Source organism: Rhinoraja longicauda, chromosome 24, assembly GCF_053455715.1.
Source record: "Rhinoraja longicauda isolate Sanriku21f chromosome 24, sRhiLon1.1, whole genome shotgun sequence".
Classification (NCBI taxonomy): domain Eukaryota; kingdom Metazoa; phylum Chordata; class Chondrichthyes; order Rajiformes; family Arhynchobatidae; genus Rhinoraja; species Rhinoraja longicauda.
The window spans coordinates 13,438,456-13,463,628 of record NC_135976.1 but is presented as its reverse complement, the minus strand read 5'-3'; the positions used below and the strand labels follow the sequence as shown (position 1 = coordinate 13,463,628).

At 46.1% G+C, this 25,173-nt stretch overlaps 1 protein-coding gene across 2 annotated transcripts; it reads left to right on the top strand.

The window, feature by feature from the left end:
- Positions 1 to 798: 798 nt before the first annotated feature.
- On the top strand, positions 799 to 23,694 carry LOC144605274 (uncharacterized). Of its 2 annotated transcripts, none has more exons than XM_078420372.1 (5): positions 799 to 1,187; positions 6,275 to 6,888; positions 8,582 to 8,735; positions 19,332 to 19,452; positions 21,545 to 23,694. In XM_078420372.1, exons 1-5 carry the CDS (start codon positions 882 to 884, stop codon positions 21,802 to 21,804), a joined length of 1,455 nt encoding a protein of 484 aa, XP_078276498.1. In that variant the 5' UTR covers positions 799 to 881; the 3' UTR covers positions 21,805 to 23,694. The 2 variants fall into 2 exon arrangements, with proteins under 2 accessions (XP_078276498.1, XP_078276499.1); XM_078420373.1 differs by lacking the exon at positions 21,545 to 23,694 and adding an exon at positions 21,034 to 21,135.
- The last annotated feature ends 1,479 nt before the right edge of the window (positions 23,695 to 25,173 follow it).

Here is a 25,173-nt window from a genome sequence, read left to right as displayed (position 1 = left end):
CGAGCATTCAATGTGATCATGGCTGATCATTCTCAATCAGTACCCCGTTCCTGCCTTCTCCCCATACCCCCTGACTCCGCTATCCTTAAGAGCTCTATCTAGCTCTCTCTTGAATGCATTCAGAGAATTGGCCTCCACTGCCTTCTGAGGCAGAGAATTCCACAGATTCACAACTCTCTGACTGAAAAAGTTTTTCCTCATCTCAGTTCTAAATGGCCTACCCCTTATTCTTAAACTGTGACCCCTTGTTCTGGACTCCCCCAACATTGGGAACATGTTTCCTGCCTCTAACGCGTCCAACCCCTTAATAAACGTATACGTTTCGATAAGATGTGACATGTTGTATAAGGAAATAACTGCAGATGCTGGTACAAGTCGAAGGTATTTATTCACAAAATGCTGTCTGAAGAAGGGTCTCGACCCGAAACTTCACCCATCCCTTCTCTCCTGAGATGCTGCCTGACCTGCTGAGTTACTCCAGCATTTTAGTGAATAAATAGATGTGACATGTTGGCTGGTGTGGGCAAAAAGTTGGGCCGAAACGCTTTGTTTCCCTGACTCTATTTCACTCAATCTTCCCACCACAATTCCAAATGCAGCATAAGAGTTAAAAATGCGTGCGAGAACATGAGGATTTGTCATGCCTTTCGGCATCACGGTGCAGGTTTGAGATTGGTTCTTGTAAAGCCCGGCTGTCCTCCAGTGAGTGGCGCAAGCGGCTGTCAAGCACCGCGCCGCGCCCTGTGTTTGGCCCACGGCCTCTATTCCCGGGGACCAGCTGTCAATCAGACCCAATCCCCCAGTCCAGGAGGAGGCGAAACTCGGGAGTGGACAATAAAGAAAAAAAGTTTTGGGGAAAGTTTTGGGGAAAGTTTGCAACGATGAGAAGTCGGAAGGCGAGAAGCGGCCAGCGGGGCGAGGACAATTCCCCCCGGGGTGACTGCAGCAGCAGCAGCAGCAGTAACAGTAAGGTGGACGTGGTCGATGCTCCGGCCAGCCCGGCCATGAGCACCATCCTGCTGTGGACTCTCACCCTCCTGCTCCTGGCCGGCTGCGGGGTGGGCGGATGGTACGTCCAGCAGCAGCTCGGCACCGTCGCCAGCCTGGGTCACACCGTCCAGATCCTGCAGAGGAAGCTCTCTCAGCTTGAGGTGATCCAAGGCCAAGTGGGTGAGCTGGACGAGAAGGTACGCGCCGTGGACAACAAGTGCTGGGAGATTAGACACCAAGTGCTTGCTGCTGGAGAGTAACTCGGAGGGGGGCAGGAACTGCAGGTTTAAACAGAGGATGCTGGAGCAACTCAGCGGGAACAGGCAGCATCTCTGGAGAGAAGCAGGGATGGGGTGACCCTTCTTCAGACTGAAAGTCACGGGAAAGGGAAACGAGGGAGATATATATATAGACAGATGATGTAGAGAGATATAGAACAAGTGAATGAAAGATATGGAGAAAAAAAAGTAACAATGGTAAAGGAAATAGGTCATTGTTAGTTTAAGAAAATAACTGCAGATGCTGGTACAAATCGAAGGTATTTATTCACAAAATGCTGGAGTAACTCGGGATGCTGCCTGACCTGCTGAGTTACTCCAGCATTTTGTGAATAAATACCTTTGGTCATTGTTAGTTGTTTGTTAGGTGAGAACAAAAATCTGGTGTGCCTTGGGTGGGGGTGGGGGTGGAGAGTGAGGGAATGCAGGGGTTACTTGAAGTTAGAGACATCAATACAATACAATACAATACAATATATCTTTATTGTCATTGTACCCAGGGGTACAACGAGATTGGGAATGCGCCTCCCATACGATGCACTAATTTAGGTAATTTAGACAGCAGCAACCCAACGAAACGAACAGTTGTAACAGTTTTGGACAGGGTAAAGTGCAAGTTGATCTATGCGTTGTGGCCATCCGGCTCAGCAGGACCGGTTCATAGCAGCTATGGCCCTGGGGATGAAGCTGTTCCTGAGTCTGGAGGTGCGGGCATAGAAGGCCTTGTATCGTCTGCCCGATGGAAGGAGTTCGAACAGACTGTTGCAGGGGTGTGAAGAGTCTTTGTGGATGCTGGTGGCTTTTCTGAGGCATCGTGTGTTGTAGATGCCCTCCAAGTCTGGTAGCTGTGTTCCGATGGCCCTCTGAGCTCTATGGACTACCCGCTGTAGAGCTTTCCTTTCTGCCTCCGTGCAGCTGAGGTACCACACAGGGATTCCATGCGTTAGGATGCTCTCTATGGTGCAGCGGTAGAAGGTCTTCAACAGCTGTTGGGGTAGACCAGACTTTTTCAGTGTTCTTAAGTAGAACAGTCTTTGTTGTGCCTTCTTGACCAGCGCAGCAGTGTTATTGGACCATGTTAGGTCCTCCGAAATGTGAGTGCCCAGAAACTTGAAGCTGGACACTCTCTCCACACTGACCCCATTGATAGAGATCGGGGCATATTCCCCGTTATGTGACCTACGGAAGTTGATGATCAGCTCCTTGGTCTTGGTGGTATTTAGGGACAGGTTGTTATCCGAGCACCAGTCCGCCAGGTTCTGCACCTCCGCTCTATAGTTTGTTTCATCCCCGTTGGTGATCAGCCCGATCACCGTTGTGTCATCTGCAAACTTGACAATGGTGTTGGTGTCGAATGCAGGAACACAGTCGTGTGTGAAGAGGGAGTAGAGCATGGGGCTCAGAACACAGCCCTGTGGTGTGCCGGTACTCAGGGTGATAGTGGAGGACAGGTGCGGGCCCATTCTCACTGCCTGCGGTCGTTCCAGCAGGAAGTCCAGGATCCAGTCACATAATGACGAGCTAAGGCCTAGCTGGTGGAGTTTGGTGATGAGCTTGGTGGGGATGACCGTGTTGAAGGCGGAGCTATAGTCTATGAATAGCATCCTCACGTACGTGCCCTGTCTCTCTAGGTGAGTCAGGACAGTGTGAAGAGCCAGAGAGATGGCGTCCTCTGTAGATCTATTTGCCCTGTATGCAAATTGATGTGGGTCCAGTGAGTCAGGGATGCTGGATTTCAATAGTCATATAGCCCTGGAGTGTAAGCTGCCCAAGCGAAATATGAGATGCTGTTCCTCCAATTTGCGTTTAGCCTCACTCTGACAATGGAGGAGGCCTTGGACAGAAAGGTCAGTGTGGAATGGGAAGGGAATGGGCGATCGTTTTGCTGAACACCTTTGTCCAGGACCTACCTGATCTCCCGGTTGCTAAACACTTTAATTCCCCTTCCCATTCCCACACAGACCCTTTTGTCCTCGGCCTCCTTCATTGTGGGGGGGGGGGGGGGGGGGAGATTTAATAGGAACCTGAGGAGTAACGTTCTCACACAAAGGGTGGTAGGTGTATGGAGTGAGATGCTGGAGGAGGTTGTTGAGGCAGGTACAGGTTTAGAGGGATATGGGCCACCTGCAGGCAGGTGGGACTAGTGTGGATGGGACATATTGGCCGAAGTGGGCGTTCATAAGACCTGTTTCCGCACTGTAAGACTCAATGACTTTTACTCTAATTTGATGTCGATAATGTAATGCGACTGACTTGTTTGAATATAGCAAGGCATGGATGCTGTTCAAGCTTTGCAGTCATGGGATGGTTACAGTTCAGAAGGATACTATACATAGATCGTCTTTACCTACTCTAGCATAATCTAATTGGCAGGATATTCCAGAGTCATTCCGGTCCCTGCCTTTAACAAGAAAGAGTTTCCTCGCATCACTTGTCATCCTTTTTGCCAATCAGCATAACTCTATGAGTAGAAAGGAACTGCAGATGCTGGTTTATACTGTAGATAATCACAAAGTGCAGGAGTAACTCAGTGGGTCAGCAGGATCTCTGGAGAAAAAGGATGGGTGATGTTTCAGGTTGAGACCCTTCAGATTAAAAGTAGAGTAGAGGAGAGGGAACTGGAGGTAAGAAAATGGCAGGACCACCAACAGATGGCCAAGGAAGGGTGGAGCCCACAATGGCTTATTGTTGGCTGGGGAAGAGGTGATAATGAAGGGATACAAGGATGCGAACAGTGGAACTAGTAGGACAACCAGGGTGGGATAAGGAGGAAAGAGAAAGTATGCAGGGGTTATTTGAAATTAGAGAAATCAATGTTGGAATTAGATAAATAACTCAATGGCGCCCAGTTCTTGGTTTCTCAGCCACTGGTGATAATGTTTCTCTATCTACCTTCTATCTATCATCCTTAATCTTAAATACATCTATCCATCCTTCACTATCTTAGATACATTTATCAGTTCTCCTTTGTAACTTCTGTTTCAGGAGCACAGCCCCCATTTCTCTAATCCATCCACATAAGTAAGGTCCACCATCTCCTGGATTTGTTATTGTAAATCCTTCCTACTCCTTCCTCGGTGCATATGTGCCTGGCGCAAATCCAGGCTGGCTTTTCTCCATCAACCCATACTTATCGAAACTACGTTTGATTGTGTCCCTGCTTGTTGCTTCATGAATCTATATTTTCCTGCATTATTCCCGCACCATTCATTTATATAGGACATTGAACACTACACATTCGGCCCAACTCTTATCCGCCTGCACATAATCCATTTCCTTCTGCATATCCATGTGCCTATCCAAAAGTCTATTAAATGGCACTATCGTATCTGCCTCCACCACCACTAGCAGCGTAAGGGTGTAATGTTTGGAACATCACGGTCATTGGGCACCACCCCTGAATCTGTTGTCATTTGGAAGATTGTAGGTAGGACTTCAGAAGATTCGCCCTTCACTTCTCTTAGTGACCTACAGTACATTGCACCTGGACCAGGTGATTTATCCCATTGAAGTGTAGGTAACCTTACTCGAACCTCCACTTAAGTTTAACCTGTCCGGAATCTCAATTGCATCTTCTTTGCTGAGAATCTATCTCTTGGTAAATTGCTCATTTAGTGTCTTAAACATGCACTCAGCATTCACAAATCAATTTCCATTTTGCACTCTGACAGGACCTACCTTTCTTCTTGTAATTCTTTTCCTGTACACATACCTATAGTCCACTGCTTTACACTTTTGTACACAAGAGATTGGGAGAAAAGAAACTAATCACCTTAAGATGATTCAGACAACATCTTTGTACAACAGGCATAGGTCTGGGCCATACCTTTCTATTTTAAAGAATAATATGTGCTATTTTGTTAGTTTGGGGTTAAAAAAACAAAAATATGTGAAGGAACTCTAAGATTTAACAGAAACAGAAATGGACATTTACAACAGGCACTATGAATGAATTATCTTTCATCTTTGACTAATTACAATAAGTATTGGGTATTAATGTCGTTATTTGTTTTGGAGAAGAATAAAAACACTCCCCGACATACGTAAAGTTTACATTCCATGAACCCTTACATAAGTTGACTTTAACATAAGTTGGAATCACCATTTCCCACCCAAAATAACTCACTGAGAGTATTAACGGTCTCCGTGCCGTCCGCTGTATCCAGGGCACTTTCTGGGGTGCACAGTCTTCTGGGTAAGCACCATCGCCATTGCCAACCTGAGTCTCGCCCTCATGGCACTTTCTGTGGTGCATGGCCTTCTGGGTATGCGCCACCGCCATTGCCGGCTTGCTTCTGATGTAAACGTGAGTGATCGTATAGTGTTGTGGAAATTACAAAATGCCTTGAATGCGCTAGGGAATAGGTACAGAACATGAGTGAGCATTTACGTAAGTCACCTATTGGGAGTGTCAAGGAATATGTATTTTAGAAGTGTCGGTAATTTCTGGAATTTTGCACACAGATGGATCCTCTGTTTCAATCAGACTATGTTGAATGCAGTGTCTTGGTGAACCTCCACCTTCCTCGGCATGTCGGGCAGCATCTGCGTGGAGGAAATGGAGCTCACCTTAACTGACAAGATCGCCACATCCATGTCTGCTCGGCCATCTGAACTGACTCAATATTCCTTCTGTATTTGTCCACCTGTTCCCCCCCATATACAGCTTCTATCTTCCTCAGACGCAATTCAATGATCCATTGGTGGTGCAGCAGTAGCATTGCTGTCTTGCAGCGCTTACAGCACCAGAGCCCCGGGTTTAATCCTGACTACGGGTGCTGTCACTTGAAACTGGAAACGTCACCTTGGCATGTTCTCCAGAGATGCCTATTTGGAGAAGATAGATGACATTTTGAGTCGGGCCCTCCTTCAGAATGATCAGCCTAAAGAAGGGTCCCGACCCTATGCATGTTCTCCAAAGATGCTGCCTGACCCAGTGGAGTTGCTCCAGCACTTTGTATCTTTTTACATCTGCTCTGAAAAATATATTTCTGCTTTTATTTCAGCTGCTGATCACAGAAACTCACGAACAAAGGTTGCAGGATCTCGAGATTACTTGGACTAATTCTAAAAGGAAATTGGATCAGGCAGCTGAGGCTGTGGCACAGATTCAGTCGGCTAACCTGAACAGTAAGGTGACTGTGCTCCAGTCGGAGATGAGCACCAGCCTGAGTGAGCTGAGCAAGGACTTGCTCAAGAAGAATGACCTGAAGCGCCTGGAGAGTATGGTTGAAGTTCTTCGGGAAGTTGACCTTGCACAGGCAGAGCAGCACGTTGCCAGTATGAAAGCTGCAACGACCAAACTTGAGGAGAACACAGACTCGCTGTCTGCCTCTTTGACAAGTTTAACAAGTCGGGTGGCAAGCCTAGAGACAGCGAGGCAGGACCTACAAAGCGTTGAGGACATCCACATAATCAAAGAGCTGATGGAGTATAATCTTCATTCCCTCTCCAACAGTGTGACTGCATTGACAAAACAAGTTAACCAGACAACCCAGGCAACTGATGCAATTCAGACCCAGTTAGCGCGGCATAGCAACGAATTATCGGAGCTGAAAGACTATGCTTCATTCCAGCAAGCTGAGCACCTGGCCAGCAAAGAGCAACTGGAAGATGTCAGGTTGGAACATATTTATAACTGCTGGCTTGGAGATTTATGCCTGAATGCACTCAAAAGAGGAATATGTTGTTAAGAAGGAAAACAGCTCTGTTGCTTAATGCTTTTGATGTACAGTGAACCCTCGTTTTAACGGACCTCGTTGTAACAGATTGTGGTTGTGGCTGGCGGACGGACCTACCGACTGCTTCCCATGCCGATCCCGGCTCGCACCACCTCCCCTGACGCTTACAGACCCTGCTGCCCAATCCATCCCCAGCTCCCATTGCCCCCTCTGGCTGCCCATGCCCCCCCCCCCCCCCCCCCGGCCACAGTCAAAAAGGTGAAGACAGCCAAGAAGTCGGCAAAAGCCCAGACAAGCCAGTGGATATTTTAAAGGCGGAGATTCGCAGATTCTCGATTCGTAAAAGAATGTCAGGGGTTATGGGAACAAAGCAGGAGAATGGGGTTGAGAGGGAAAGATTGAGCAGCCACGATTGAATGACGGCGTAGACTTGTAGAACAAGTAGAATTTAACATTTAAGAAACAATTAGACGGGTACATGGATAGGGCAGGTGTAGGGGATATGGGCCTAACGCAGGCAGTGTGGGTCAACAGGGCATGTGGGTCGGTGTGGACAAGTTGGGCCGAAGGGCCTATTTCCACACTGTACGACTCTGTAACTCTAACGCCAAAATCAGCAAAACCCCAGAAGGCCGTGGCCAAAAAGTTAATAAAAAGCCCTCCTTGATAAGACCTGAACCCAATGGCTCTTCTCAGAGCCGCCCACGTCTCTCAGGAAAGAGCTGATCCTGACTCAAGCGATCCGGGTCTGGGCTCAGTTCCAGGTGGATATAATTCCCATCACTGGGAATCCCTTGCAACTTGGTGCCATTCTCCACACCCGCCCATTCCCATATAAAATGCTGGACAGAGAACAGGCTGTTGGGACCAAGCCTCACTCTGACTGGGGATGTGTTCGGCTTTAGGCTCATTTCAAATCACTTTCTTCAATGTGAGACAGTAACGCTGACGAGAATACTTAGACAATGATAATAGCTTACTCGGTTATCGTGGACATTCGCATTCGGCAATTACAGACACACTTCTACCCCCCCCCCCCCCCCCCCCCCCCCCCCCCCCACTCCGGTGCATTCATATATTCATAAGATCTAGAGCAGACGTAGGCTACCTGGCCCATCGAGTTTGCTCCACCATTCAATTGTGGCTGGTCTATCGTTCCCTCTCAACCCCATTCTCCTGCCTTCACATAACCCTTGACACCCTTACTCATTAAAAATTTGTCAATCTCCACCTTAAAACTATCCATTGACATGGCCTCCACAGCCATCCGTGGCAATGAATTCCACAGATTTTACCACCCTCTGACTAAAGAAATTCCTTCTCATCTCCTTTCTAAAGGTACGTCCTTTTATTCTGAGGCTTTGCCCTCTTGTGTTAGGCTCTCCCACTATGGAAACATCCTCTCCACATTCACTCTATCCAGGCCTTTCACTACTCAGTAAGTTTCACTGAGGTGTCCCCCCTCTTCCATCTAAACTCCAGCGAGTACAGGCCCAAGTGCCGCTAAACGCTCATCAAATGTTAACCCAACCATTCCGTTATTAGGAGGGTTTACTGTATTTGAGATTGTGTGCCGTGCATAAAATGTACACTGCTCGGGTGGTGTCATGTTCCCTGCTGTGTCCGTTCCAGGAAAATGTGCGAGATGTTGCAGGTGGAGAAGATCTCCATGGAAGAGCTGAAGAACGCAGTACGAAATACGGTCGTTGGTGATATCAGTGAGCTGCAAAGGAGAACCAGCAAAGTGGACGAAATACTGGCCAATCTGCAGAGCCATGTCGCAAAGGTAATCCAGCCCTCCCACCACCATGTAAAAGTTCGGTTGCGATAAAATGTATCACAGAGTTGTTAACATGATTTCTTTCTCCTGCTCTCGGATTGACTGATCTTCATTGACAGGTGTTTGATCTAAGCTACATTCCAAAGTAAGTATTAACATTGAAACCGGGCCAATCAAGATATTTCATCACGTGATTCTTAAAGTAGTTTGGCAATGACTGAAGAACAAGGTGTTCACGCCAACTTGAAAGGTAGGGTTTGCCTAATTAACTGTTTGTAAGCTGAAAAGTTAGTTGAGAAAATATGTTCCCATGGTAACTCAAATCTGGCTGATTTTAGAACATATATTTCCACAGTCTTTAATTATAAAAATCGATATTTTGCCGAGTTATTTCAAACAGTTGAAGTAGCTGATCCAGCTTTGAGAACCGCTCCATCCAAGACCGCAAGAAATTGCGGAGAATTGTGGACACAGTCCAGACCAGCAATACAAACCAACCTCCCTTTCATTGACTCCATTTGCACCTCACTCTGCCTCAGCAAGGCCAGCAGCATAAGCAAGGACAAGTTGCACCCCGGCCACTCCCTCTTCTCTCCTCTCTCATCGGGCAAAAGATATAGAAGTGTGAAAATGCACTCCTCCAGATTCAGGGACAGTTTCTTCCCAGCAGTTATCAGGCAACTGAACCATCCTACCAGCGACGAGAGAGTGGTCCTCGGCAGCTATCTACCTCATTAGAGCCCCTCGCCTATCTTTGATCAGACTTAACTAGACTTTATCTTGCACTAAACATTATTCACGTTCATCAGATTCTGCCAATCTATTCTCCAAATAAATTCAAATTTATTGTTATTCTCAAAATATTAATTCTTTTCTAAGGAGCATGCAAGCTGGAAAGGGTGCAGAGAAGATTTTAAGACATTGGTGAGGCCACATTTAGAGTGTTGTGTTCAGCATGGTCACCATGTTTTAGGAAAGATGTTGAAAGTGTGCAGAGATGTACGATGATGTTGCCAGGACTCAAGGGCCTGAGCTTTAGAGAGAGGTTGGGCAGGCTAGGACTTTATTCCTTGGAGCGCAGGAGAGTGAGGGGTGATCTTATAGAGGAGTACAAGATTTATAAGGGGAATAGATAGTTAAATACAGTCTTTTACTCAAAATAGGGGAATCGGGAACCGGATGAACACAAGAACACAAGAAAATAGGAGCAGGAGTAGGCCAACCGGCCCCTCGAGCCCGCTCCGCCATTCAATACGATCATGGCTGATCCTACCCCAACCCCCTTCCCACTATCGCCCTTCTTCCCACCCAAAAGAACCGTGTGATCTCCTGGGAGAGGCGAAAAACCGGATAAAAACCCAGGCCAATTTGGGAAAAAAATCCGGGAAATTCCTCTCCGACCCCAAGCTAGGCGATCGAAACTTGTCCAGGAGATTACTCAGGTCTTACTATACTAACGATAGCTCATGTCCATTTCCCTGCCCGCTCCCCGACATGGGTTTGAGAGGAGGGGAAAGATTTAATGGGAACCTTTTTCACATTAAGGATGGTAGGTATATGGAACGAGCTGCCAGAGGAGGTTGTTGAGGCAGGTACTATCACAACATTTAAAAAACACCTGGACAGGTACATGGATAGGATAGGTTTACAGGGATATGGGGCAAACGAATGGCAGGTGGGGCTCGTGTAGATGGGGATGTTGGTGAGTGTGGACAAGTTGGGTCGAAGGACCTGTTTCCACTCTATATGACCGTGACTAAGATGGCAGTTCCACAATATTTATTTGCTTGTGGTCGATTCAGAGCATTGAGGCCTTGTGTTTTGCTTTATATTTGATTGGTAAACCCAGAAAGGCAAGAAAATATCATGTTGTTACTAAAATGTCCACCTGACTCGATAGATCGCAGTACTTGGTATTTAATGATGGCGCGGTCCGGTCCAGTCGCCGTCGTGGTAGCTCTGCGGGAACTGTGCGTTTTAAACTGGTATGTTTACTTTAAAATTATCCCTAAGTGCTCTAGCGTGTGCTAGCACTTAGCATTAACCAATGTACGACCGGGAAACGCTCGTAAAATTAAACTCGAGCGCTACAGGAGCACTATTAAACAGAAATCTACTCACCGATATACCAATAGAGATCATCAAAGGAGCGCACCGCGGCAGCAGCAGTGGGAACGCAGGTCAGTGGGAAAGTCGGAAAAAACACCGAGGGAAGCGAGGGGGGGTTCGGAACAGGCTGAGAACCCAAGCCTTGCGTCCACCTCTGCCCAGCATACTTCTGGCCAACGTCCAGTCCCTGGAGAACAAGCTGGATGACCTCAGGGCAAGGATCAGATTCCAGAGGGACATAAAGAACTGTAACATCCTTTGTCTGACTGAAACATGGCTGACCCCGCTGGTGCCTGACCAGGTGATCTGCCCATCCGAGTCCTTCACTGTTTTCCGGGCGGACAGAACGAAAGAATCTGGGAAATCCAAGGGCGGAGGAGTCTGCTTCTTGACCAATAATAACTGGTGTAATCCTGGGAATATTAAGACGCTTTCTCGTTCCTGCTCGCCGGACCTGGAACATTTAACTATCCTATGCCGACCATTCTACCTACCCCGGGAGTTCAGCTCGGTGATCATCACAGCCGTCTATATCCCACCGCATGCGGACACCGACGTGGCACTGTTCACCCTACACGATGTGTTGTGTCAACACCAAAACAAGAACCCTGATGCGGCTGTGCTGGTGGCTGGAGACTTCAATAGGGGAAATCTCAAAAAGGTCATGCCCAACTTCTACCAACACATCACGTGTGTCACCAGGGGGGAAAGAACTTTGGACCACTGCTACACGCCGTTCAGGAAAGGCTACAAGGCCGTTTCTCTCCCTCCTTTTGGGAAATCTGACCACGCTGCCATTTTCCTGCTGCCGGAGTACAAACAACGGATAGTACGGGAAGCGACAGTGACGAGGGACGTAAAGCGGTGGGCTGACCATTCAGAGGCCATGCTGCAAGATGCACTGAGCGAAGTCGACTGGAACATGTTCCAAGCAAGTTCCAGAGACGTAAATGAGTTTGCGGAAGCGGTTACGGACTTCATTGCCACAATAGCCGATACCATCATCCCCACGGTAAGGGTCAGTATCTTCCCTAACCAAAAACCCTGGGTGGACAGGTCTATTCGCGTGGCCTTCAATGCTCGCACCGCTGCTTACAACTCCGGCCTGGCATCCGGCAACATGGACGACTACAAGGGAGAGTCCTACCGACTGCGAAGGGCAGTGAAGGATGCAAAAAAGAGGTACCGGGACAAGATGGAGTCACAGATGGAGCAGCAGGACACCAGGCGCCTTTGGCAGGGGCTACGGACTATAACTAGCTACAGGTCCAGCACCCCCTCAACCGGAAGTGCCGGCTCCTCCTTAGCTGATGACCTGAACTCTTTTTACGCACGGTTTGAGACGGGTAACACCACCAGCTCGCCGTCTAAAAACAGCACCGAAGGGGCGCTGGCTAGCGAGGCTGGAGGGGGATCCACCGCCGGGGATGTGCACACATTCTCGGTGTCCGAGCATGAGGTGAGGTGGGCTCTGACGCGTGTGAACACGAGGAAAGCTGGAGGCCCAGATGGTATATCTGGGCGAGTACTAAAGTCTTGTGCTACTCAGCTTGCTCCAGTGCTCACCACAATATTCAACCTCTCCTTGGCAAAGTCCGTGGTCCCTGCATGCTTCAAAAGATCCATCATTGTACCGGTGCCAAAGAATGCCTCTCCAGCGTGTTTAAATGACTACCGACCGGTGGCCCTCACCTCGGTTGTCATGAAATGCTTGGAGAGGCTAGTCAAGAAGCACATCTGCGCCCTCCTTCCTCGCAACATGGACCCACTACAGTTCGCATACCGTCCGAACAGGTCCACGGATGATGCGGTCTCCCAGGTTCTACACACCGCTCTCTCTCATCTGGACAGCCAGGGGGGCTATGTGAGGATGCTGTTCATTGACTTTAGTTCAGCATTCAACACAATAGTCCCCAGCAGACTGGTTGAGAAGCTGCTGGAACTGGGGCTTAGCACCCCTCTGTGTGCCTGGGTCCTGGACTTTCTCACTGCCAGGCCCCAAGTGGTCAGGATGGGGGAACACACATCTAGCTCCCTCACCCTGAACATAGGATCCCCCCAGGGCTGCGTCCTTAGCCCCCTACTGTACTCCCTGTACACACATGACTGTAGGGCCAGGTTCAGCTCAAACTCCATCATCAAGTTTGCTGATGACACTGTGGTGGTGGGCCGGATCTCCAACAACGATGAGAAGGCCTACCGGGAGGAGGTGGCTGATCTGGCACTCTGGTGTCAGGACAATAGCCTCCTCTTGAATGTCACTAAAACAAAGGAGCTGATTGTGGACTTCAGAAGGGCTAAACATCCAAGGACGTACACGCCACTGGAGATAAATGGGTCTATTGTGGATAGGGTGAGCAATTTCAAATACTTGGGAGTCCGCATCTCAGAGGATCTGACGTGGGCAACGCACATTGCCGCACTGGTGGGTAAGGCTAAGCAGCGCCTTTACCACCTTAGACAACTGAGGAAATTCAGAGTGTCGCTGAGGATCCTCCATTGCTTCTACTCTGGGGCTGTAGAGAGCATCCTGTCCGGCAACATTACAGTCTGGTTTGGGAACAGCTCTGCCCAGGACAGGATGGCCCTGCAGAGAATAGTGCGTTCGGCAGAATAGTGCGTTCGGCAGAACGCACCATGGGAACTACACTCGTCCCCCTGCAGGACCTATACATCAGGAGGTGCAGATCCAGAGCAAGCAAGATCATGAGGGACCCCTGCCACCCCAGTAACGGACTGTTCCAGATGCTACGGTCAGGCAAACGCCTCCGCTGTCACGCTGTGAAAACGGAGAGGATGAGATGGAGCTTCTTCCCACAGGCCATCAGGACTGTCAACTTTGATAACCCCAGAGACTAAATTTTTGTCGACACTTTTTGTGCTATGTTTAGTAACTTATTAACTTTATTTATATGCTGTAACTGTAATTATTTTTGTGCACAACCCGCAGGCATTGCCACTTTCATTTCACTGCACATCGAGTATGTGTATGTGACAAATAAATTTGACTTGACTTGATGAATTTTAACATAAAGCTTGAAATGTCACATTCCTTTTTCCATATATCAGTTCTATTGAAGTCCATAGCACTAAGTAACCAAATGCTCTGTTCAGCCACGACTGCCGTGTTCATCTGATGATAAACAACCTTGGAAAAATCTATACTTTAACAAAATATTTTCTAAATTAGAATTCATTTATAACTTAAATAATTTAGTATAAACTTAATCTCTTGCTTTGTAATTCAACTGTGTGAAACTGGAAATTCATATATATTTATATTTTTTATTATCAAAAATTACTTTATTCAAGAAATAAATATATACAAAACATGTTCCTTCCAAAACTCCATCCGACATTCTCGGAGGCTAAAGGTACATACATTCAATACACCAATTACACAAAATTAACTACCACCATTTCCACTCATGTGGCCCACTGGCGTGGAATCCCTTCCCTTATTTGGTGGGGCGTCTCCACCACACCCTGCCCCCCATGCCTGGCAGTCGAAGGACGGCAGTCGAAGGACCCTAGACGGTGGTCCTCCCCCACAGAGCCTTGGCGTTGGTTGCACCGAGCTTCAGTGCGTCCTTCAGCGCGTACTCCTGCAGTCTGCAGCGGGCCGGTCGGCAACATTCCCCGGCGGACATCTCACTCTGCTGGGAGGTCAACAAAGTTCAGGCAGACCAAGGAGTGTCTTTCACTAAGTTGATGACCACTCGATGTCAGTCTCTGAATGCAATTTCAGGGAGGTTATCAATGTGAGATATTCCTGGTTTTGCATTCAAGAGCTGGAAGAGCAGCTACCTTACAGCGCCAATGGCCCGGTTTTGATCCTGTACTTGGGTGCTGTCTGTGTGGAGTTTGCGCGTTCTTTTTTTAGATTTTTATTTTTTAGATTTAGAGATACAGCGCAGAAACAGGCCCTTCGGCCCACCGGGTCCGCGCCGCCCAGCGATCCCTGCACATTAACACTATCCTACACCCACTAGGGACAATTTTTACATTTGCCCAGCCAATTAACCTACAAACCTGTAAGTCTTTGGAGCGTGGGAGGAAACCGAAGATCTCGGAGAAAACCCACGCGGGTCACGGGGAGAACGTACAAACTCCATACAGTACAGCACCCGTAGACAGGATCGAACCTGAGTCTCCGGCGCTGCATTCGCTGTAAGGCAGCAACTCTACCGCTGCGGCCGAGTGGATTTCCTCCGGGTGCTCTGGTTTCCTCCCACATCCCCATGACGCTCGGGATTGTGGGTTAATTGGCCTCTGCAAAATGCGTAGAGTGTGTATGCAAAAGTGGGATTCAATGATTCAATTCAATTATATTTTATTGTCACATGTGCCTAGGTGCAGTAAAAGTTTTTGTTTTTGCATACAATGCACAAAGTACTCAGAGACGCCACATTTCTGGTGCCGGCAAAAATTACGAAAATATTCATTAGTCATGTGGATCCCTCTTTGTTCTTGGTGACTCCCTCCTCCAACCGCCCACCCACCGCCAGGTCCCTATTTGTTCTCGGTGGCACAGCGCGACCTTGACCCAACCACCATATCCTCCTCAGCCCAACCAACTTTTTTTTTTCGACCAAAAATAATTTAAATCAATTAATTACAGAAAAAAATGAAATGTACAATACAATACAAACAAACGAACCCACTACCATAATACAAAGTAAAACAAATATTCTTAAATACTGAATATTAAATAACTATTTCACAATCCTTATTGAGGATACAATCCACCCCCGCAGTGCCCAACGGTCCTGGAAATCCCCAGGGCGCCCGTGGGCAGCACGTCATCCAGCCCGACCACGGAGACCCTGACCGATCGCACGGCCCTGTGTCCGCCATCGCCGGTGCACCCCCAGGCCTTTGGGGATGAGCAGGGGCGAGTTCAGCTGCGGCTTACCTCGACAGCCCAACACCCTGTGTGTGGGGAAGAGGGAAGAGCCAAAGATGTCTTGGTTGTGTTGCACCTAGGCCTGGCCAAGCTGGCCATCCGCGAGTCATGGAGCCAGGTGGAAGAGGGCTCTGCCCGAGCCGGCTGCCCGCCCCTTTTCCGGGGTTACGTCCGCGCCTGGATGGTGCTAGAGAGGGACTACGCGCTGTCCACAGGCGACCTGGGGGGATTTCTGGGATCGTTGGACACTATCCTACACCCACTAGGGACAATTATTACATTTGCCCAGCCAATTAACCTACAAACCTGTACGTCAAGTCAAAGTCAAAGTCAACTTTATTGTCAATTTCCAGTTAGTTTACACAGACAGAAAATCGAAATACCGTTTCCCACAATCCCGAGGAATAAAGTGCATTAAATTAAGTTAAAATTAAAAAGGCACAGCAAACAACAATCAATATAAAATATAGTCACTTCAATGAAAAAAAGATGAAGATCTTTGGAGTGTGGGAGGAAACTGAAGATCTCGGAGAAAACCCACGCAGGTCATGGGGAGAACGTACAAACTCCGTATAGTACAGCACCCGTAGTCAGGATCGAACCTGAGTCTGGGATGGGGATGGGGAAGGATGGGGAAATAGTGATTTAATATTCAATATTTAAGAATATTTGCTTTATTTTGTATTATGGTGGTGGGTTAATTTGTATTCTTTGTATTTGTACATATCATTTTTGTAAATAGTTGATTAGAATTATTTTTGGTAAAAAAAGCAGTCTGCTGGGTTATTGATGGTCAGCGTGGACTCGATAAGTCGAAGATCCTGTTTCTATGCTGCATCCGTAAAAAAACTAAATGTGTCCTTTAAAAAAAAAAAAATCTCCTGTTTTTAAACTCGCTGGAATCGATATTCACCCCCTGATTCTTCACAAATCAATGAGCAAACTGCATTAAGGTAGTTTCGATAGGAGAGGCCATTGCGTCTGTGTGATGGAACCCTTCACTGCGTCAGTGGATTGTGCTTTTTGCTTCTTCGAATGGCAAACTATTGTTGGTTGACAGTAGTAGTGTAAGAAAATAACTGCAGATGCTGGTACAAATCGAAGGTATTTATTCACAAAATGCTGGAGTAACTCAGCAGGTCAGGCAGCATCTCAGGAGAGAAGGAATGGGTGACGTTTCAGTCTGAAGAAGGGTCTCGACACCAAAACGTCACCCATTCCTTCTCTCCTGAGATGCTGCCTGACCTGCTGAGTTACTCCAGCATTTTGTGAATAAATACCGGTTGGTTGACAGTACCTCATTGTGAAATGAATGTGTAGCTTTGGGCAAAATGGCTGCTGGCAACCAGTGTCTCGTTGAAATTTTGCCTCCATTCCATTAGTTTCTCCAGGCTTGTCGCTCCAGAGATGCTGCCAGACCAGCTGGGTTAATCCAGCACTTTGTGTCCCTAATTTTTAGACATTCGAGATCTACGTGTGATTTATTGTTTTGTGTTTTATTTTTTACTTTAACGCTGTAATATAAAAATATAACAAGGAACTCTAGACAGGTTCATTCATCCATTCACTACATTAGCTTTTTAGTAAACCTGGCATTCTACAGTGCGCTTGGAATGAACTGATTTATTTAATCTGATCTGGCATCGTGTGGGTTTGTTAAGACAGTTTGTTTGGCTTTAATTCAAACTCTTAAACAACAGAAAATATAAGTGCAAAGCAAAAGTAATGTGTTTTAGTTCTCCAATTAGAAACGATATAGACCATTACAGTAGGCCTAGTATTTTTAGATTGAATATCCTTTTTGTGGATTTTTTGAATGTCTTGTGTACACACAAGTCATACTGCAGAGACTGCAGATTAATGCATATTTTAACGATTCACTGCCAAGTACATGGTTGTTCCGCCTGACTATGAAGATGGCTCTGTCCAAATGTGTTTGTGCAGGCGTGTGGAACATTTTCCATTCAGAGCCAAGTCAACCACAATCTGAGCTGTCAGTTTTCTTTATCTTCACCATGAATTGTGCAAGTTATATCATAGTTTGCTTCATTGTAGATCAGAATAAGATGAGACAAGATGATTAGCACTTTCAGACACATGATCTTTGCTGTCTTTGCTAAAACCCTCTGGCCAAATCTTAATTTCACACGCATTTCTTTGGCTCTCTTTTCATGCATTGGAGCTTTTATTGTAAATAAAACCAATCGTGCCAATGACAATGAAATACCAACAATGACTCCTCAACTTACACAGCAACAGCTCGAAGTTGGAATAGTTCATAAGTCATTGGAGCAGAATTTGGCTATTCGGTCCATCGAGTCTATGCCACCCTTCAATCATAGCTGATCTATCTTTCCATCTTAACCCCATCTTCCTGCCTTCTCCACATAACCCCTGACACCCATACTAATCAAGAATCTGTCAATATCCGCCGTAAAAAATATCCATCGTCTTGGCCTCCACAGCCTTCTGTGGCAATGAATCCCACAGATTCACCACCCTCTGACTAAAGAAATCCCTCCTCGTCTCCTTTCTAAAGATATGTCCTTTTATTCTGAGGCTATGGCTTCTGGTTCTAGACTCTCCCACTGGTATAAACATCCTCTCTATATCCACTCTATCCAGGCCTTTCACTTTTGGTAAGTTTCAATGAGGTCCTGCCTGTCAATAGTTAATTAAGGTAAGATTAACTATTGAAATCTAAAGAGGAAACTATTACAGAAAAATGAACTGACTGTAAAGTTGTGCTGATATACAATATAACTAACACACTCCAAGTTATACACATTCATGTTATGATGACAAATCAAAACCTTTTGTATCATAGCAAGGACACATAGCCTTAAAAAGTGTTGCTCTCTAATCATGCTAGCACATTCAGAGCTGAAGTGAAAGCTGAAATCAGTGGCACGATGTTGTACATGTTGATTATTGATGTTGTACATGTTGATTATTGCCTACAAGTCCTGACAAATTGTTTGCTCTAGAAAGCTAAAGGTTGTGGGTAGAAGTATTTGAAATAATGAAAGGGTAGAAAGTCAGAACCTTTTTCCCAGGGTGGAAAAGTCAAACACTAGACATTACTAAAGGTGACAATCGCAACATTTAAGAAAACTATCGCAACATTTAAGAAACATTTAGACAGGTACTTGGACAGGAGAGGTCCAGAGGGATATGGGCCAAACGCAGGCAGGTGGGACTAGTGTAGATGGGACTAGTGTAGATGGGACATGTTGGTCGGTGTGGTCAAGTTGAGTTGAAGGGCCTGTTTTGATGCTGTATTACTATGACTAGATGGCCAAGCTTTTAAGGTGAGAGGGTCAAAATTTAAAGGAGATGTGTGGGGGACGATTTTTACACAGAGAATGGTGGGTGCTGAAAACACGCTACTCGGGATGGTGGTGGAGTCGGATATGACAGTGGCATTTACGAGGCTGGGAATAGAGGCATATGGATTGTGAGATTAATTTATCTTGGCATCATGTTGGGCCATTGTGGACCGAAGGGCCTGGTCTTGTGCTGTACCGTACTATGTTTCTTTGTCCAAACTAGATGTATTGAATCAGTGATATGATGTTTCTTTGCAGGTTGAAAGTAATGGGGTTGATCAAAATAACCAACTCGCAGATGCCTTGGATCAAACATCTCATACTCTGCAGAAAAGTTTGGGGGTGATTGAGACAAATCTCAAGAGGTCTGTCGAGCAGTGTAAGTATTGCCAGATCACAGATATAATAAGTGCGAAGATAGACACAAAATGCTGGAATAACTCAGCGGGACAGGCAACATCTCTGGACAGAAGGAATGGGTGACGTTTCGGGTCAAGACCCTTCTTCAGATCGGTATAATAAGTGCCACTGGACTTAAGTAATGCATTTATCTCAATGTCACCTTGCTTTTAATTAAAAATCTCTGTTAATTTACTCTCCTTCTGCTAAAAGTGCACACACAAGACCATAAAGCATTGGAGCGATATAAGACCATTCAGCCCATCCAGTCTACTCCGCCATTCGATCATGGCTGATCATTTTTTCCCTCTCGACCCCATTCTCCTGCCTTCTCCACGTCACCTTTGACACCCTCAAAGTAGATCCATGGTTCCATCTTTCCACCACTACCTTGTCAAAGTGTTTACTCTTTGTGGAGGTACAAAGAACTGCAGGTGCTGGTTTGTAAAAAATGCAAAGTGCTGGAGTAACTCAGCGGGTCTCTGAAGAAAGGTCCCAACCCAAAATATCACGTATCCATATTCTCCAGAGATGCTACCTGACCCGCTGAGTTACTCCAGCACTTTGCGTCTTTTTGTTGACTGTGGATCTTGTCCTTGATGACCCATTTAGCTCTATGCGTTGAATTTCTTTTATATGCCCTCCTGTGTGGCACATAACCAACTACAGGGTTAGCTGGATACTGACTTGGGTGGAAATCTAGTTCTTTCTTTTCCACTGGGCGGCGCGGTAACGTAGCAGTGGAGCTGCTGCCTTACAGCGCCAGAGGCCTGGGTTCAATCCTGACTGTGTGTGCTGTTTGTACAGAGTTTGTGTGTTCTTCCTGTGACTGTGGGTTTTCTCTGGGTGCTCTGGTTTCCGCCCAGATTCCAAAGACATGCAGGTCTGTAGGTTAATTGGCCTCTGTAAAATGTTCCTGGTAAGTAGGCTAGTATTAGTGTTTGAGTGATGGTCGCTGGTTGGCGTGCAGTCAGTGGGCCTGTATCAAAGGTGTATCTCTAAAAACTAAACATTATGGCATGCTTCAGAGACATGATTGTGAGGGCAATTGAAACTACCAATAACTTCACTGCCTGGGCTTAACAGCGTCAGATCAATGACTTTTTTGAGCCTACACAGGTAGCTACTCATCTGTTAAACACCTTCAATTATTGGAGGAGCTTGCATGAAACAATCTTATTCACACTGAACTCCAATTAAAACTGAGAATTTTTGAAGCAAAATTAATTGCATGGAAATTTATTTGAAAAAATAATTTTCTGTATATGTAGAACCATTCCTCACTTCCCTTGACCCCTGGCTGACCTTGCACCTTTCTCTCGCCTCCCCCCGCAACGACATTCTAAACAATTCGTACCTGATCATTCCTCTAGCTTCACAATTTGCAACTTCAAATCCTTCTGTCTCACACCTTGTGTGTGTTCATCTCTGGCCTTTGTCCAACCATCTGCCTATCAAAAACCTCCCTCGTCTGTGTACACATATGAGCCGCTGTGCTTCCTCCTGCCCCTCCACTCTTCCTAATGACCTGCTATACTTTGTCCTTCAATCACCCCTGCAGTCTGAAGAAGGGTCCCGACCGGAAATGTCACCTCTCCACGTACTCCAGGGATGCTGCCTCACCCGCTGAGATACTCCAACATTTTGTGTCTTTCCAGTAGCATTATATTGTAGTTTTTATAGTGCGTATGAAGTGACATTTGCATTTGGGCCACCACGATGGCAGAGCGGTAGAGTTGCTGCCTTACAGCGCCAGAGACCCGGGTTCGATCACGCCTACCGATGTCTGTACAGGGTTTGTACATTCTCCCTGAGACAACGTGGGTTTTCCCCGGGTGCTCCGGTTTCCTCCCAAACTCCAAAGACGTACAGGTTTTTAGGTTAATTGGCTTTGGTAAAGATTGTAACTTGTCCCTCGTGTGTAGGATAGTGCTCGCGTATGGGGTTCGCTGGTCGGCGTGGACTTGGCGGGCCGGAGAGCCTGTTTCCGCACTGTACCTCTAAGCTAAAGAAGGGGAGGGGGCGGCACTTAAGTGGCTGAAAAGAATGTTTAGCATTTATCTTTTAAACAGGTCTGTCAGGAGAAGTGAGAACTTTCTGTGAAACGTTGGAAAATTGTGCTTGGCCGCATATTCGGGAAGTTAATTTTCCTCATCGCATTCTGAAGGATCCAGTGATCATACTGAGCTTGGCTGAAATCAGTTCCGTTGATTCAGTTGGAGTAACAGTGAAAACCATGGACGTTACAGATTCTGGCTTCAAGATCCAAATTAATAGCGTTGGCAATTCTAATTTGTCAACTGTGAGAGTCAACTGGATGTTGTGTGCATAGTTTAGGGGCCGGAGAACCTCGGGTGATGGAGGAACTGAAGGAAATCCACATTAGGCAGGAAATAGTTTTGGGTAGACTGATGGGACTGAAGGCTGATAAATTCCCAGGGCCTGATGGTCTGCATCCCAGCTAACCTACATCAACAGGAGATAGAAGTTTATGCAACACCCCAAAATAATTTAATCCTCTTTATCATGATGAAAGTGCACACACACTTCATGCCACTACATTGTTCTTAAAGTGTAGTGTATTCCAGGCAGGGTTTGGGCAAGACTGTAGTTGGAATATAACTTCTCTCCTTTGCATTCCATCCACCTGAGGTAAAAGCTGACATTCCATTAGCTTTTTTTAAATTGTTTCTGTCACTTTATTTGCTTTGTGAAAATTGACAGCCAAAGTTCCTCTTCAACTTAAAAAATGCAGTGTATTAGCTTTCTTGCAGGACTTCATTTGAACTTATTTTGCCCACTGTTCAATATTTTTTCACTTTGTAACTTCTGCTCTCCTGACCTGGCACCATCTTTAGACTTTGATTAATATATCAAGCCCTCAGAACGCATCCATGGCAACATAGTACATCACATTCTGCAGGTTATTGTCCATACATCCTCCAGCTTCTGCCTCACCCTCTCCCCAACACCAACGCATTGACAGCCCTTGTTAAAAGGTTGCATCAATTTATGCTCTGAGCAAAATCAGCTCTGCCCTATTTAAGAAATGTTTTTAAATTGTGAGCCAAAGTTATGGAAGCTTTGTGTTTGGATCTGTATAGAGGCCATCGCTGGGTGACAAATGGTTTAGATTTTTATAGCTGATAGTAACAGGGTGGCACAGCGGTCGAGTTGCTGCCTCACAGCGCCAGAGACCCGGGTTCGATCCTGACTATGGGTGCTGTCTGTCCAGAGTTTTGTACATTCTTCCTGTGACCGTGTGGGCTCTCCAGGTACTCCGGTTTCCTCCCACATTCCAAGGACGTGCAGGTTTGTAGGTTAATTGGCTTCTGTAAAGTTGTTCCTAGTGTGTAGGATGGAACTAGTGTACGGGTGATCGTTGATCTGCTTGGTCTCAGTGGGCCGAAGGGCTTGTTTCCATGCTGTATTGATAAACCAAACTGAAACTATGTTGGAAAATAAACAACAAAATATTATATGGTAACCATGCCTCCAAATTATTGTTACGAATGGCATCAAAGGTGCATAAAACTGATAAGAAAGAATAATTTTCTAAAGTAGAGTAAGTGAATTGACTTGCTCTGCTGCTTGTAAGAATAAGAGTATGTGTGTATGTCAGACTTTTGTATTTAAGTAATATGGGAGCTCGAATGTATGGGTGTCCATGTGATGTATGTTTGTACTCCAGGGGCGGCCGGTGATTCATACTTCCAGTTTGGTTGTTACACACAGCAGGAATATAACTGCATGTTTATCATTTACAGTGCCGCAGGTGCACGGTGGAGCAGTGGTAGAGTTGCTGCCTTGCAGCGCCAGAGACCCGGGTTCAATCCCGACTACGGGTGCTGTCTGTATGGAGTTTGTACGTTCTCCCCGTGACCTGCGTGGGTTTTTGCCGAGATCTTCGGTTTCCTCCCACATTTCAAAGACGTACAGGTTTTGTAGGTCAATAGGCTTGGTATAAGTGCAAATTGTCCCCAGTGTGTGTTTATGTGCGGGGATCGTTGGTTGCCATGGACTCGGTGGGCCGAAGGGCCTGTTTCCACGCTGTATCTCTAAACAAAACTAAAAACTAAACTAAATTTAATCAGATGTCTGTTGACAATCTCTGTTAGGGCATGACCCACATTGTATAGGTATTTACTACCTTCTCAGTAACTATTGTAAAAACAGATGGCTCTCTTGATTTTACATTTATTATTTTGAAGATTTACAGATAAAGAGAATTGATTTAATTGTTTTTTTCTGTATTTAAATTTTAAATAAACTTAATTCTCTTAATTCTAAATGCCTAATTTATTTGTCTACCCGTTCAGATTTCAAATTAGTGCCTAACAATAGCATTTAAAGTTCAAAATAACTAGATCTGCTTAGGTTTTTGCATATAATATGAAAATCGTTTTGTAATGTTTCATGGTACTGTACTGTGATCTGGTATTTTCCCTGCTTGTATTTTACAGTTGTATAATGAAAAGAAATGATGACTGCCAACCAAAAATACCTTCTTTTTCCTGATAAGAACAATGGGTAATCCAGAGGACGTAGGTTTGTAGTGAAGGGGGAAAGGTTTAATACAAATCTGAGGGGTAACTGTTTCACACAAAGGGAGGTGGGTTTCTGGAACGAGCTGCCATAGGAGGTAGTTGAGGCAGGGACTATTGCAACGTTTAAGATACAACTAGACAGCTACATAGATAGAAGATAGACACAAAATGCTGGAGTAACTCAGCCAGACAGGCCGCATCTCTGGAGAGAAGGAATGGGTGTCGTTTCGTGTCGACTATGAGTGCTGTCTGTACGGAGTTTGTACCTTCTCCCTGTGACTACGTGGGTTTTTTCCAGGTGCTCCGGTTTCCCCCCACATACCAAAGATTTGTAGTTTAATTGGCTTCTGTATTTTGTCTGAAATGTGTAGGATAAAACTAGTGTACAGGTGGTCATTTGTCGGCACAGACTCACTGGGCTGAAAGGTCTGTTTCCACGCGACACACTCTAGACTTTAGAGATACTGTGCAGAAACAAGCCCTTCGGCCCACCGAGTCTGGGCTGACCAGCGATCACCCGCACACTAACACTCTCCTACACACTATGGTCAATTTTACTAATTTTTACCGATGCCAATTAATTGACAAACCTGTACATCTTTGGGAGAAAACTGAAGCAGCCCGAGAACCCATGCGGTTACAGGGAGAATGTGCAAACTCCACACAGACGGAACTCATAGTCAGGATCAAACTCAGGTCTCTGGCGCTGTCAGGCAACTACCGCTGTGCCACACTAAACTAAAATTAAATTTCCAAGAATGGAGAGTGAGGCAGATTCAATGCTGGCATTTGAATGGGAAGTGTGCATGGTAGAAATGATGTCTGGCTTTGAGAGTTGACTGGGTCTACCTCCGGCTGATTTGGTCTTGCACGAAGCCAGCAATGACTCATCTGCCAAAGTCTCCATCCTTGTTGTAACCTTACTGCCACTCTGCTAGGAAAGGGAGGTTAATTTGAAAATCCCCTAGTCTGGGTGAGAAGGCTCATATTATCTGTCAACTTTCCGTCTAAATATAGTATTTTCCCCTGACATATTATATCCTCGTTTCTCTTTCCAATGTCTCGCTGTTCCCGAGGGGCGGTGAGAAATTGGTATGGTTATCTTCGGCAAAATTATCACAAAGACCAACTTACAGTCTGAAGAAGGGTCTCGA

Excerpts from the sequence above, each read along its gene's own strand:
- LOC144605274 (XM_078420372.1), top strand. The coding sequence starts at position 882 with ATGAGAAGTCGGAAGGCGAGAAGCGGCCAGCGGGGCGAGGACAATTCC. Across the intron at positions 1,188-6,274 it reads TGGGTGAGCTGGACGAGAAG|CTGCTGATCACAGAAACTCA; the intron begins GTACGCGCCGTG and ends CTTTTATTTCAG. Across the intron at positions 8,736-19,331 it reads TGCAGAGCCATGTCGCAAAG|GTTGAAAGTAATGGGGTTGA; the intron begins GTAATCCAGCCC and ends GTTTCTTTGCAG.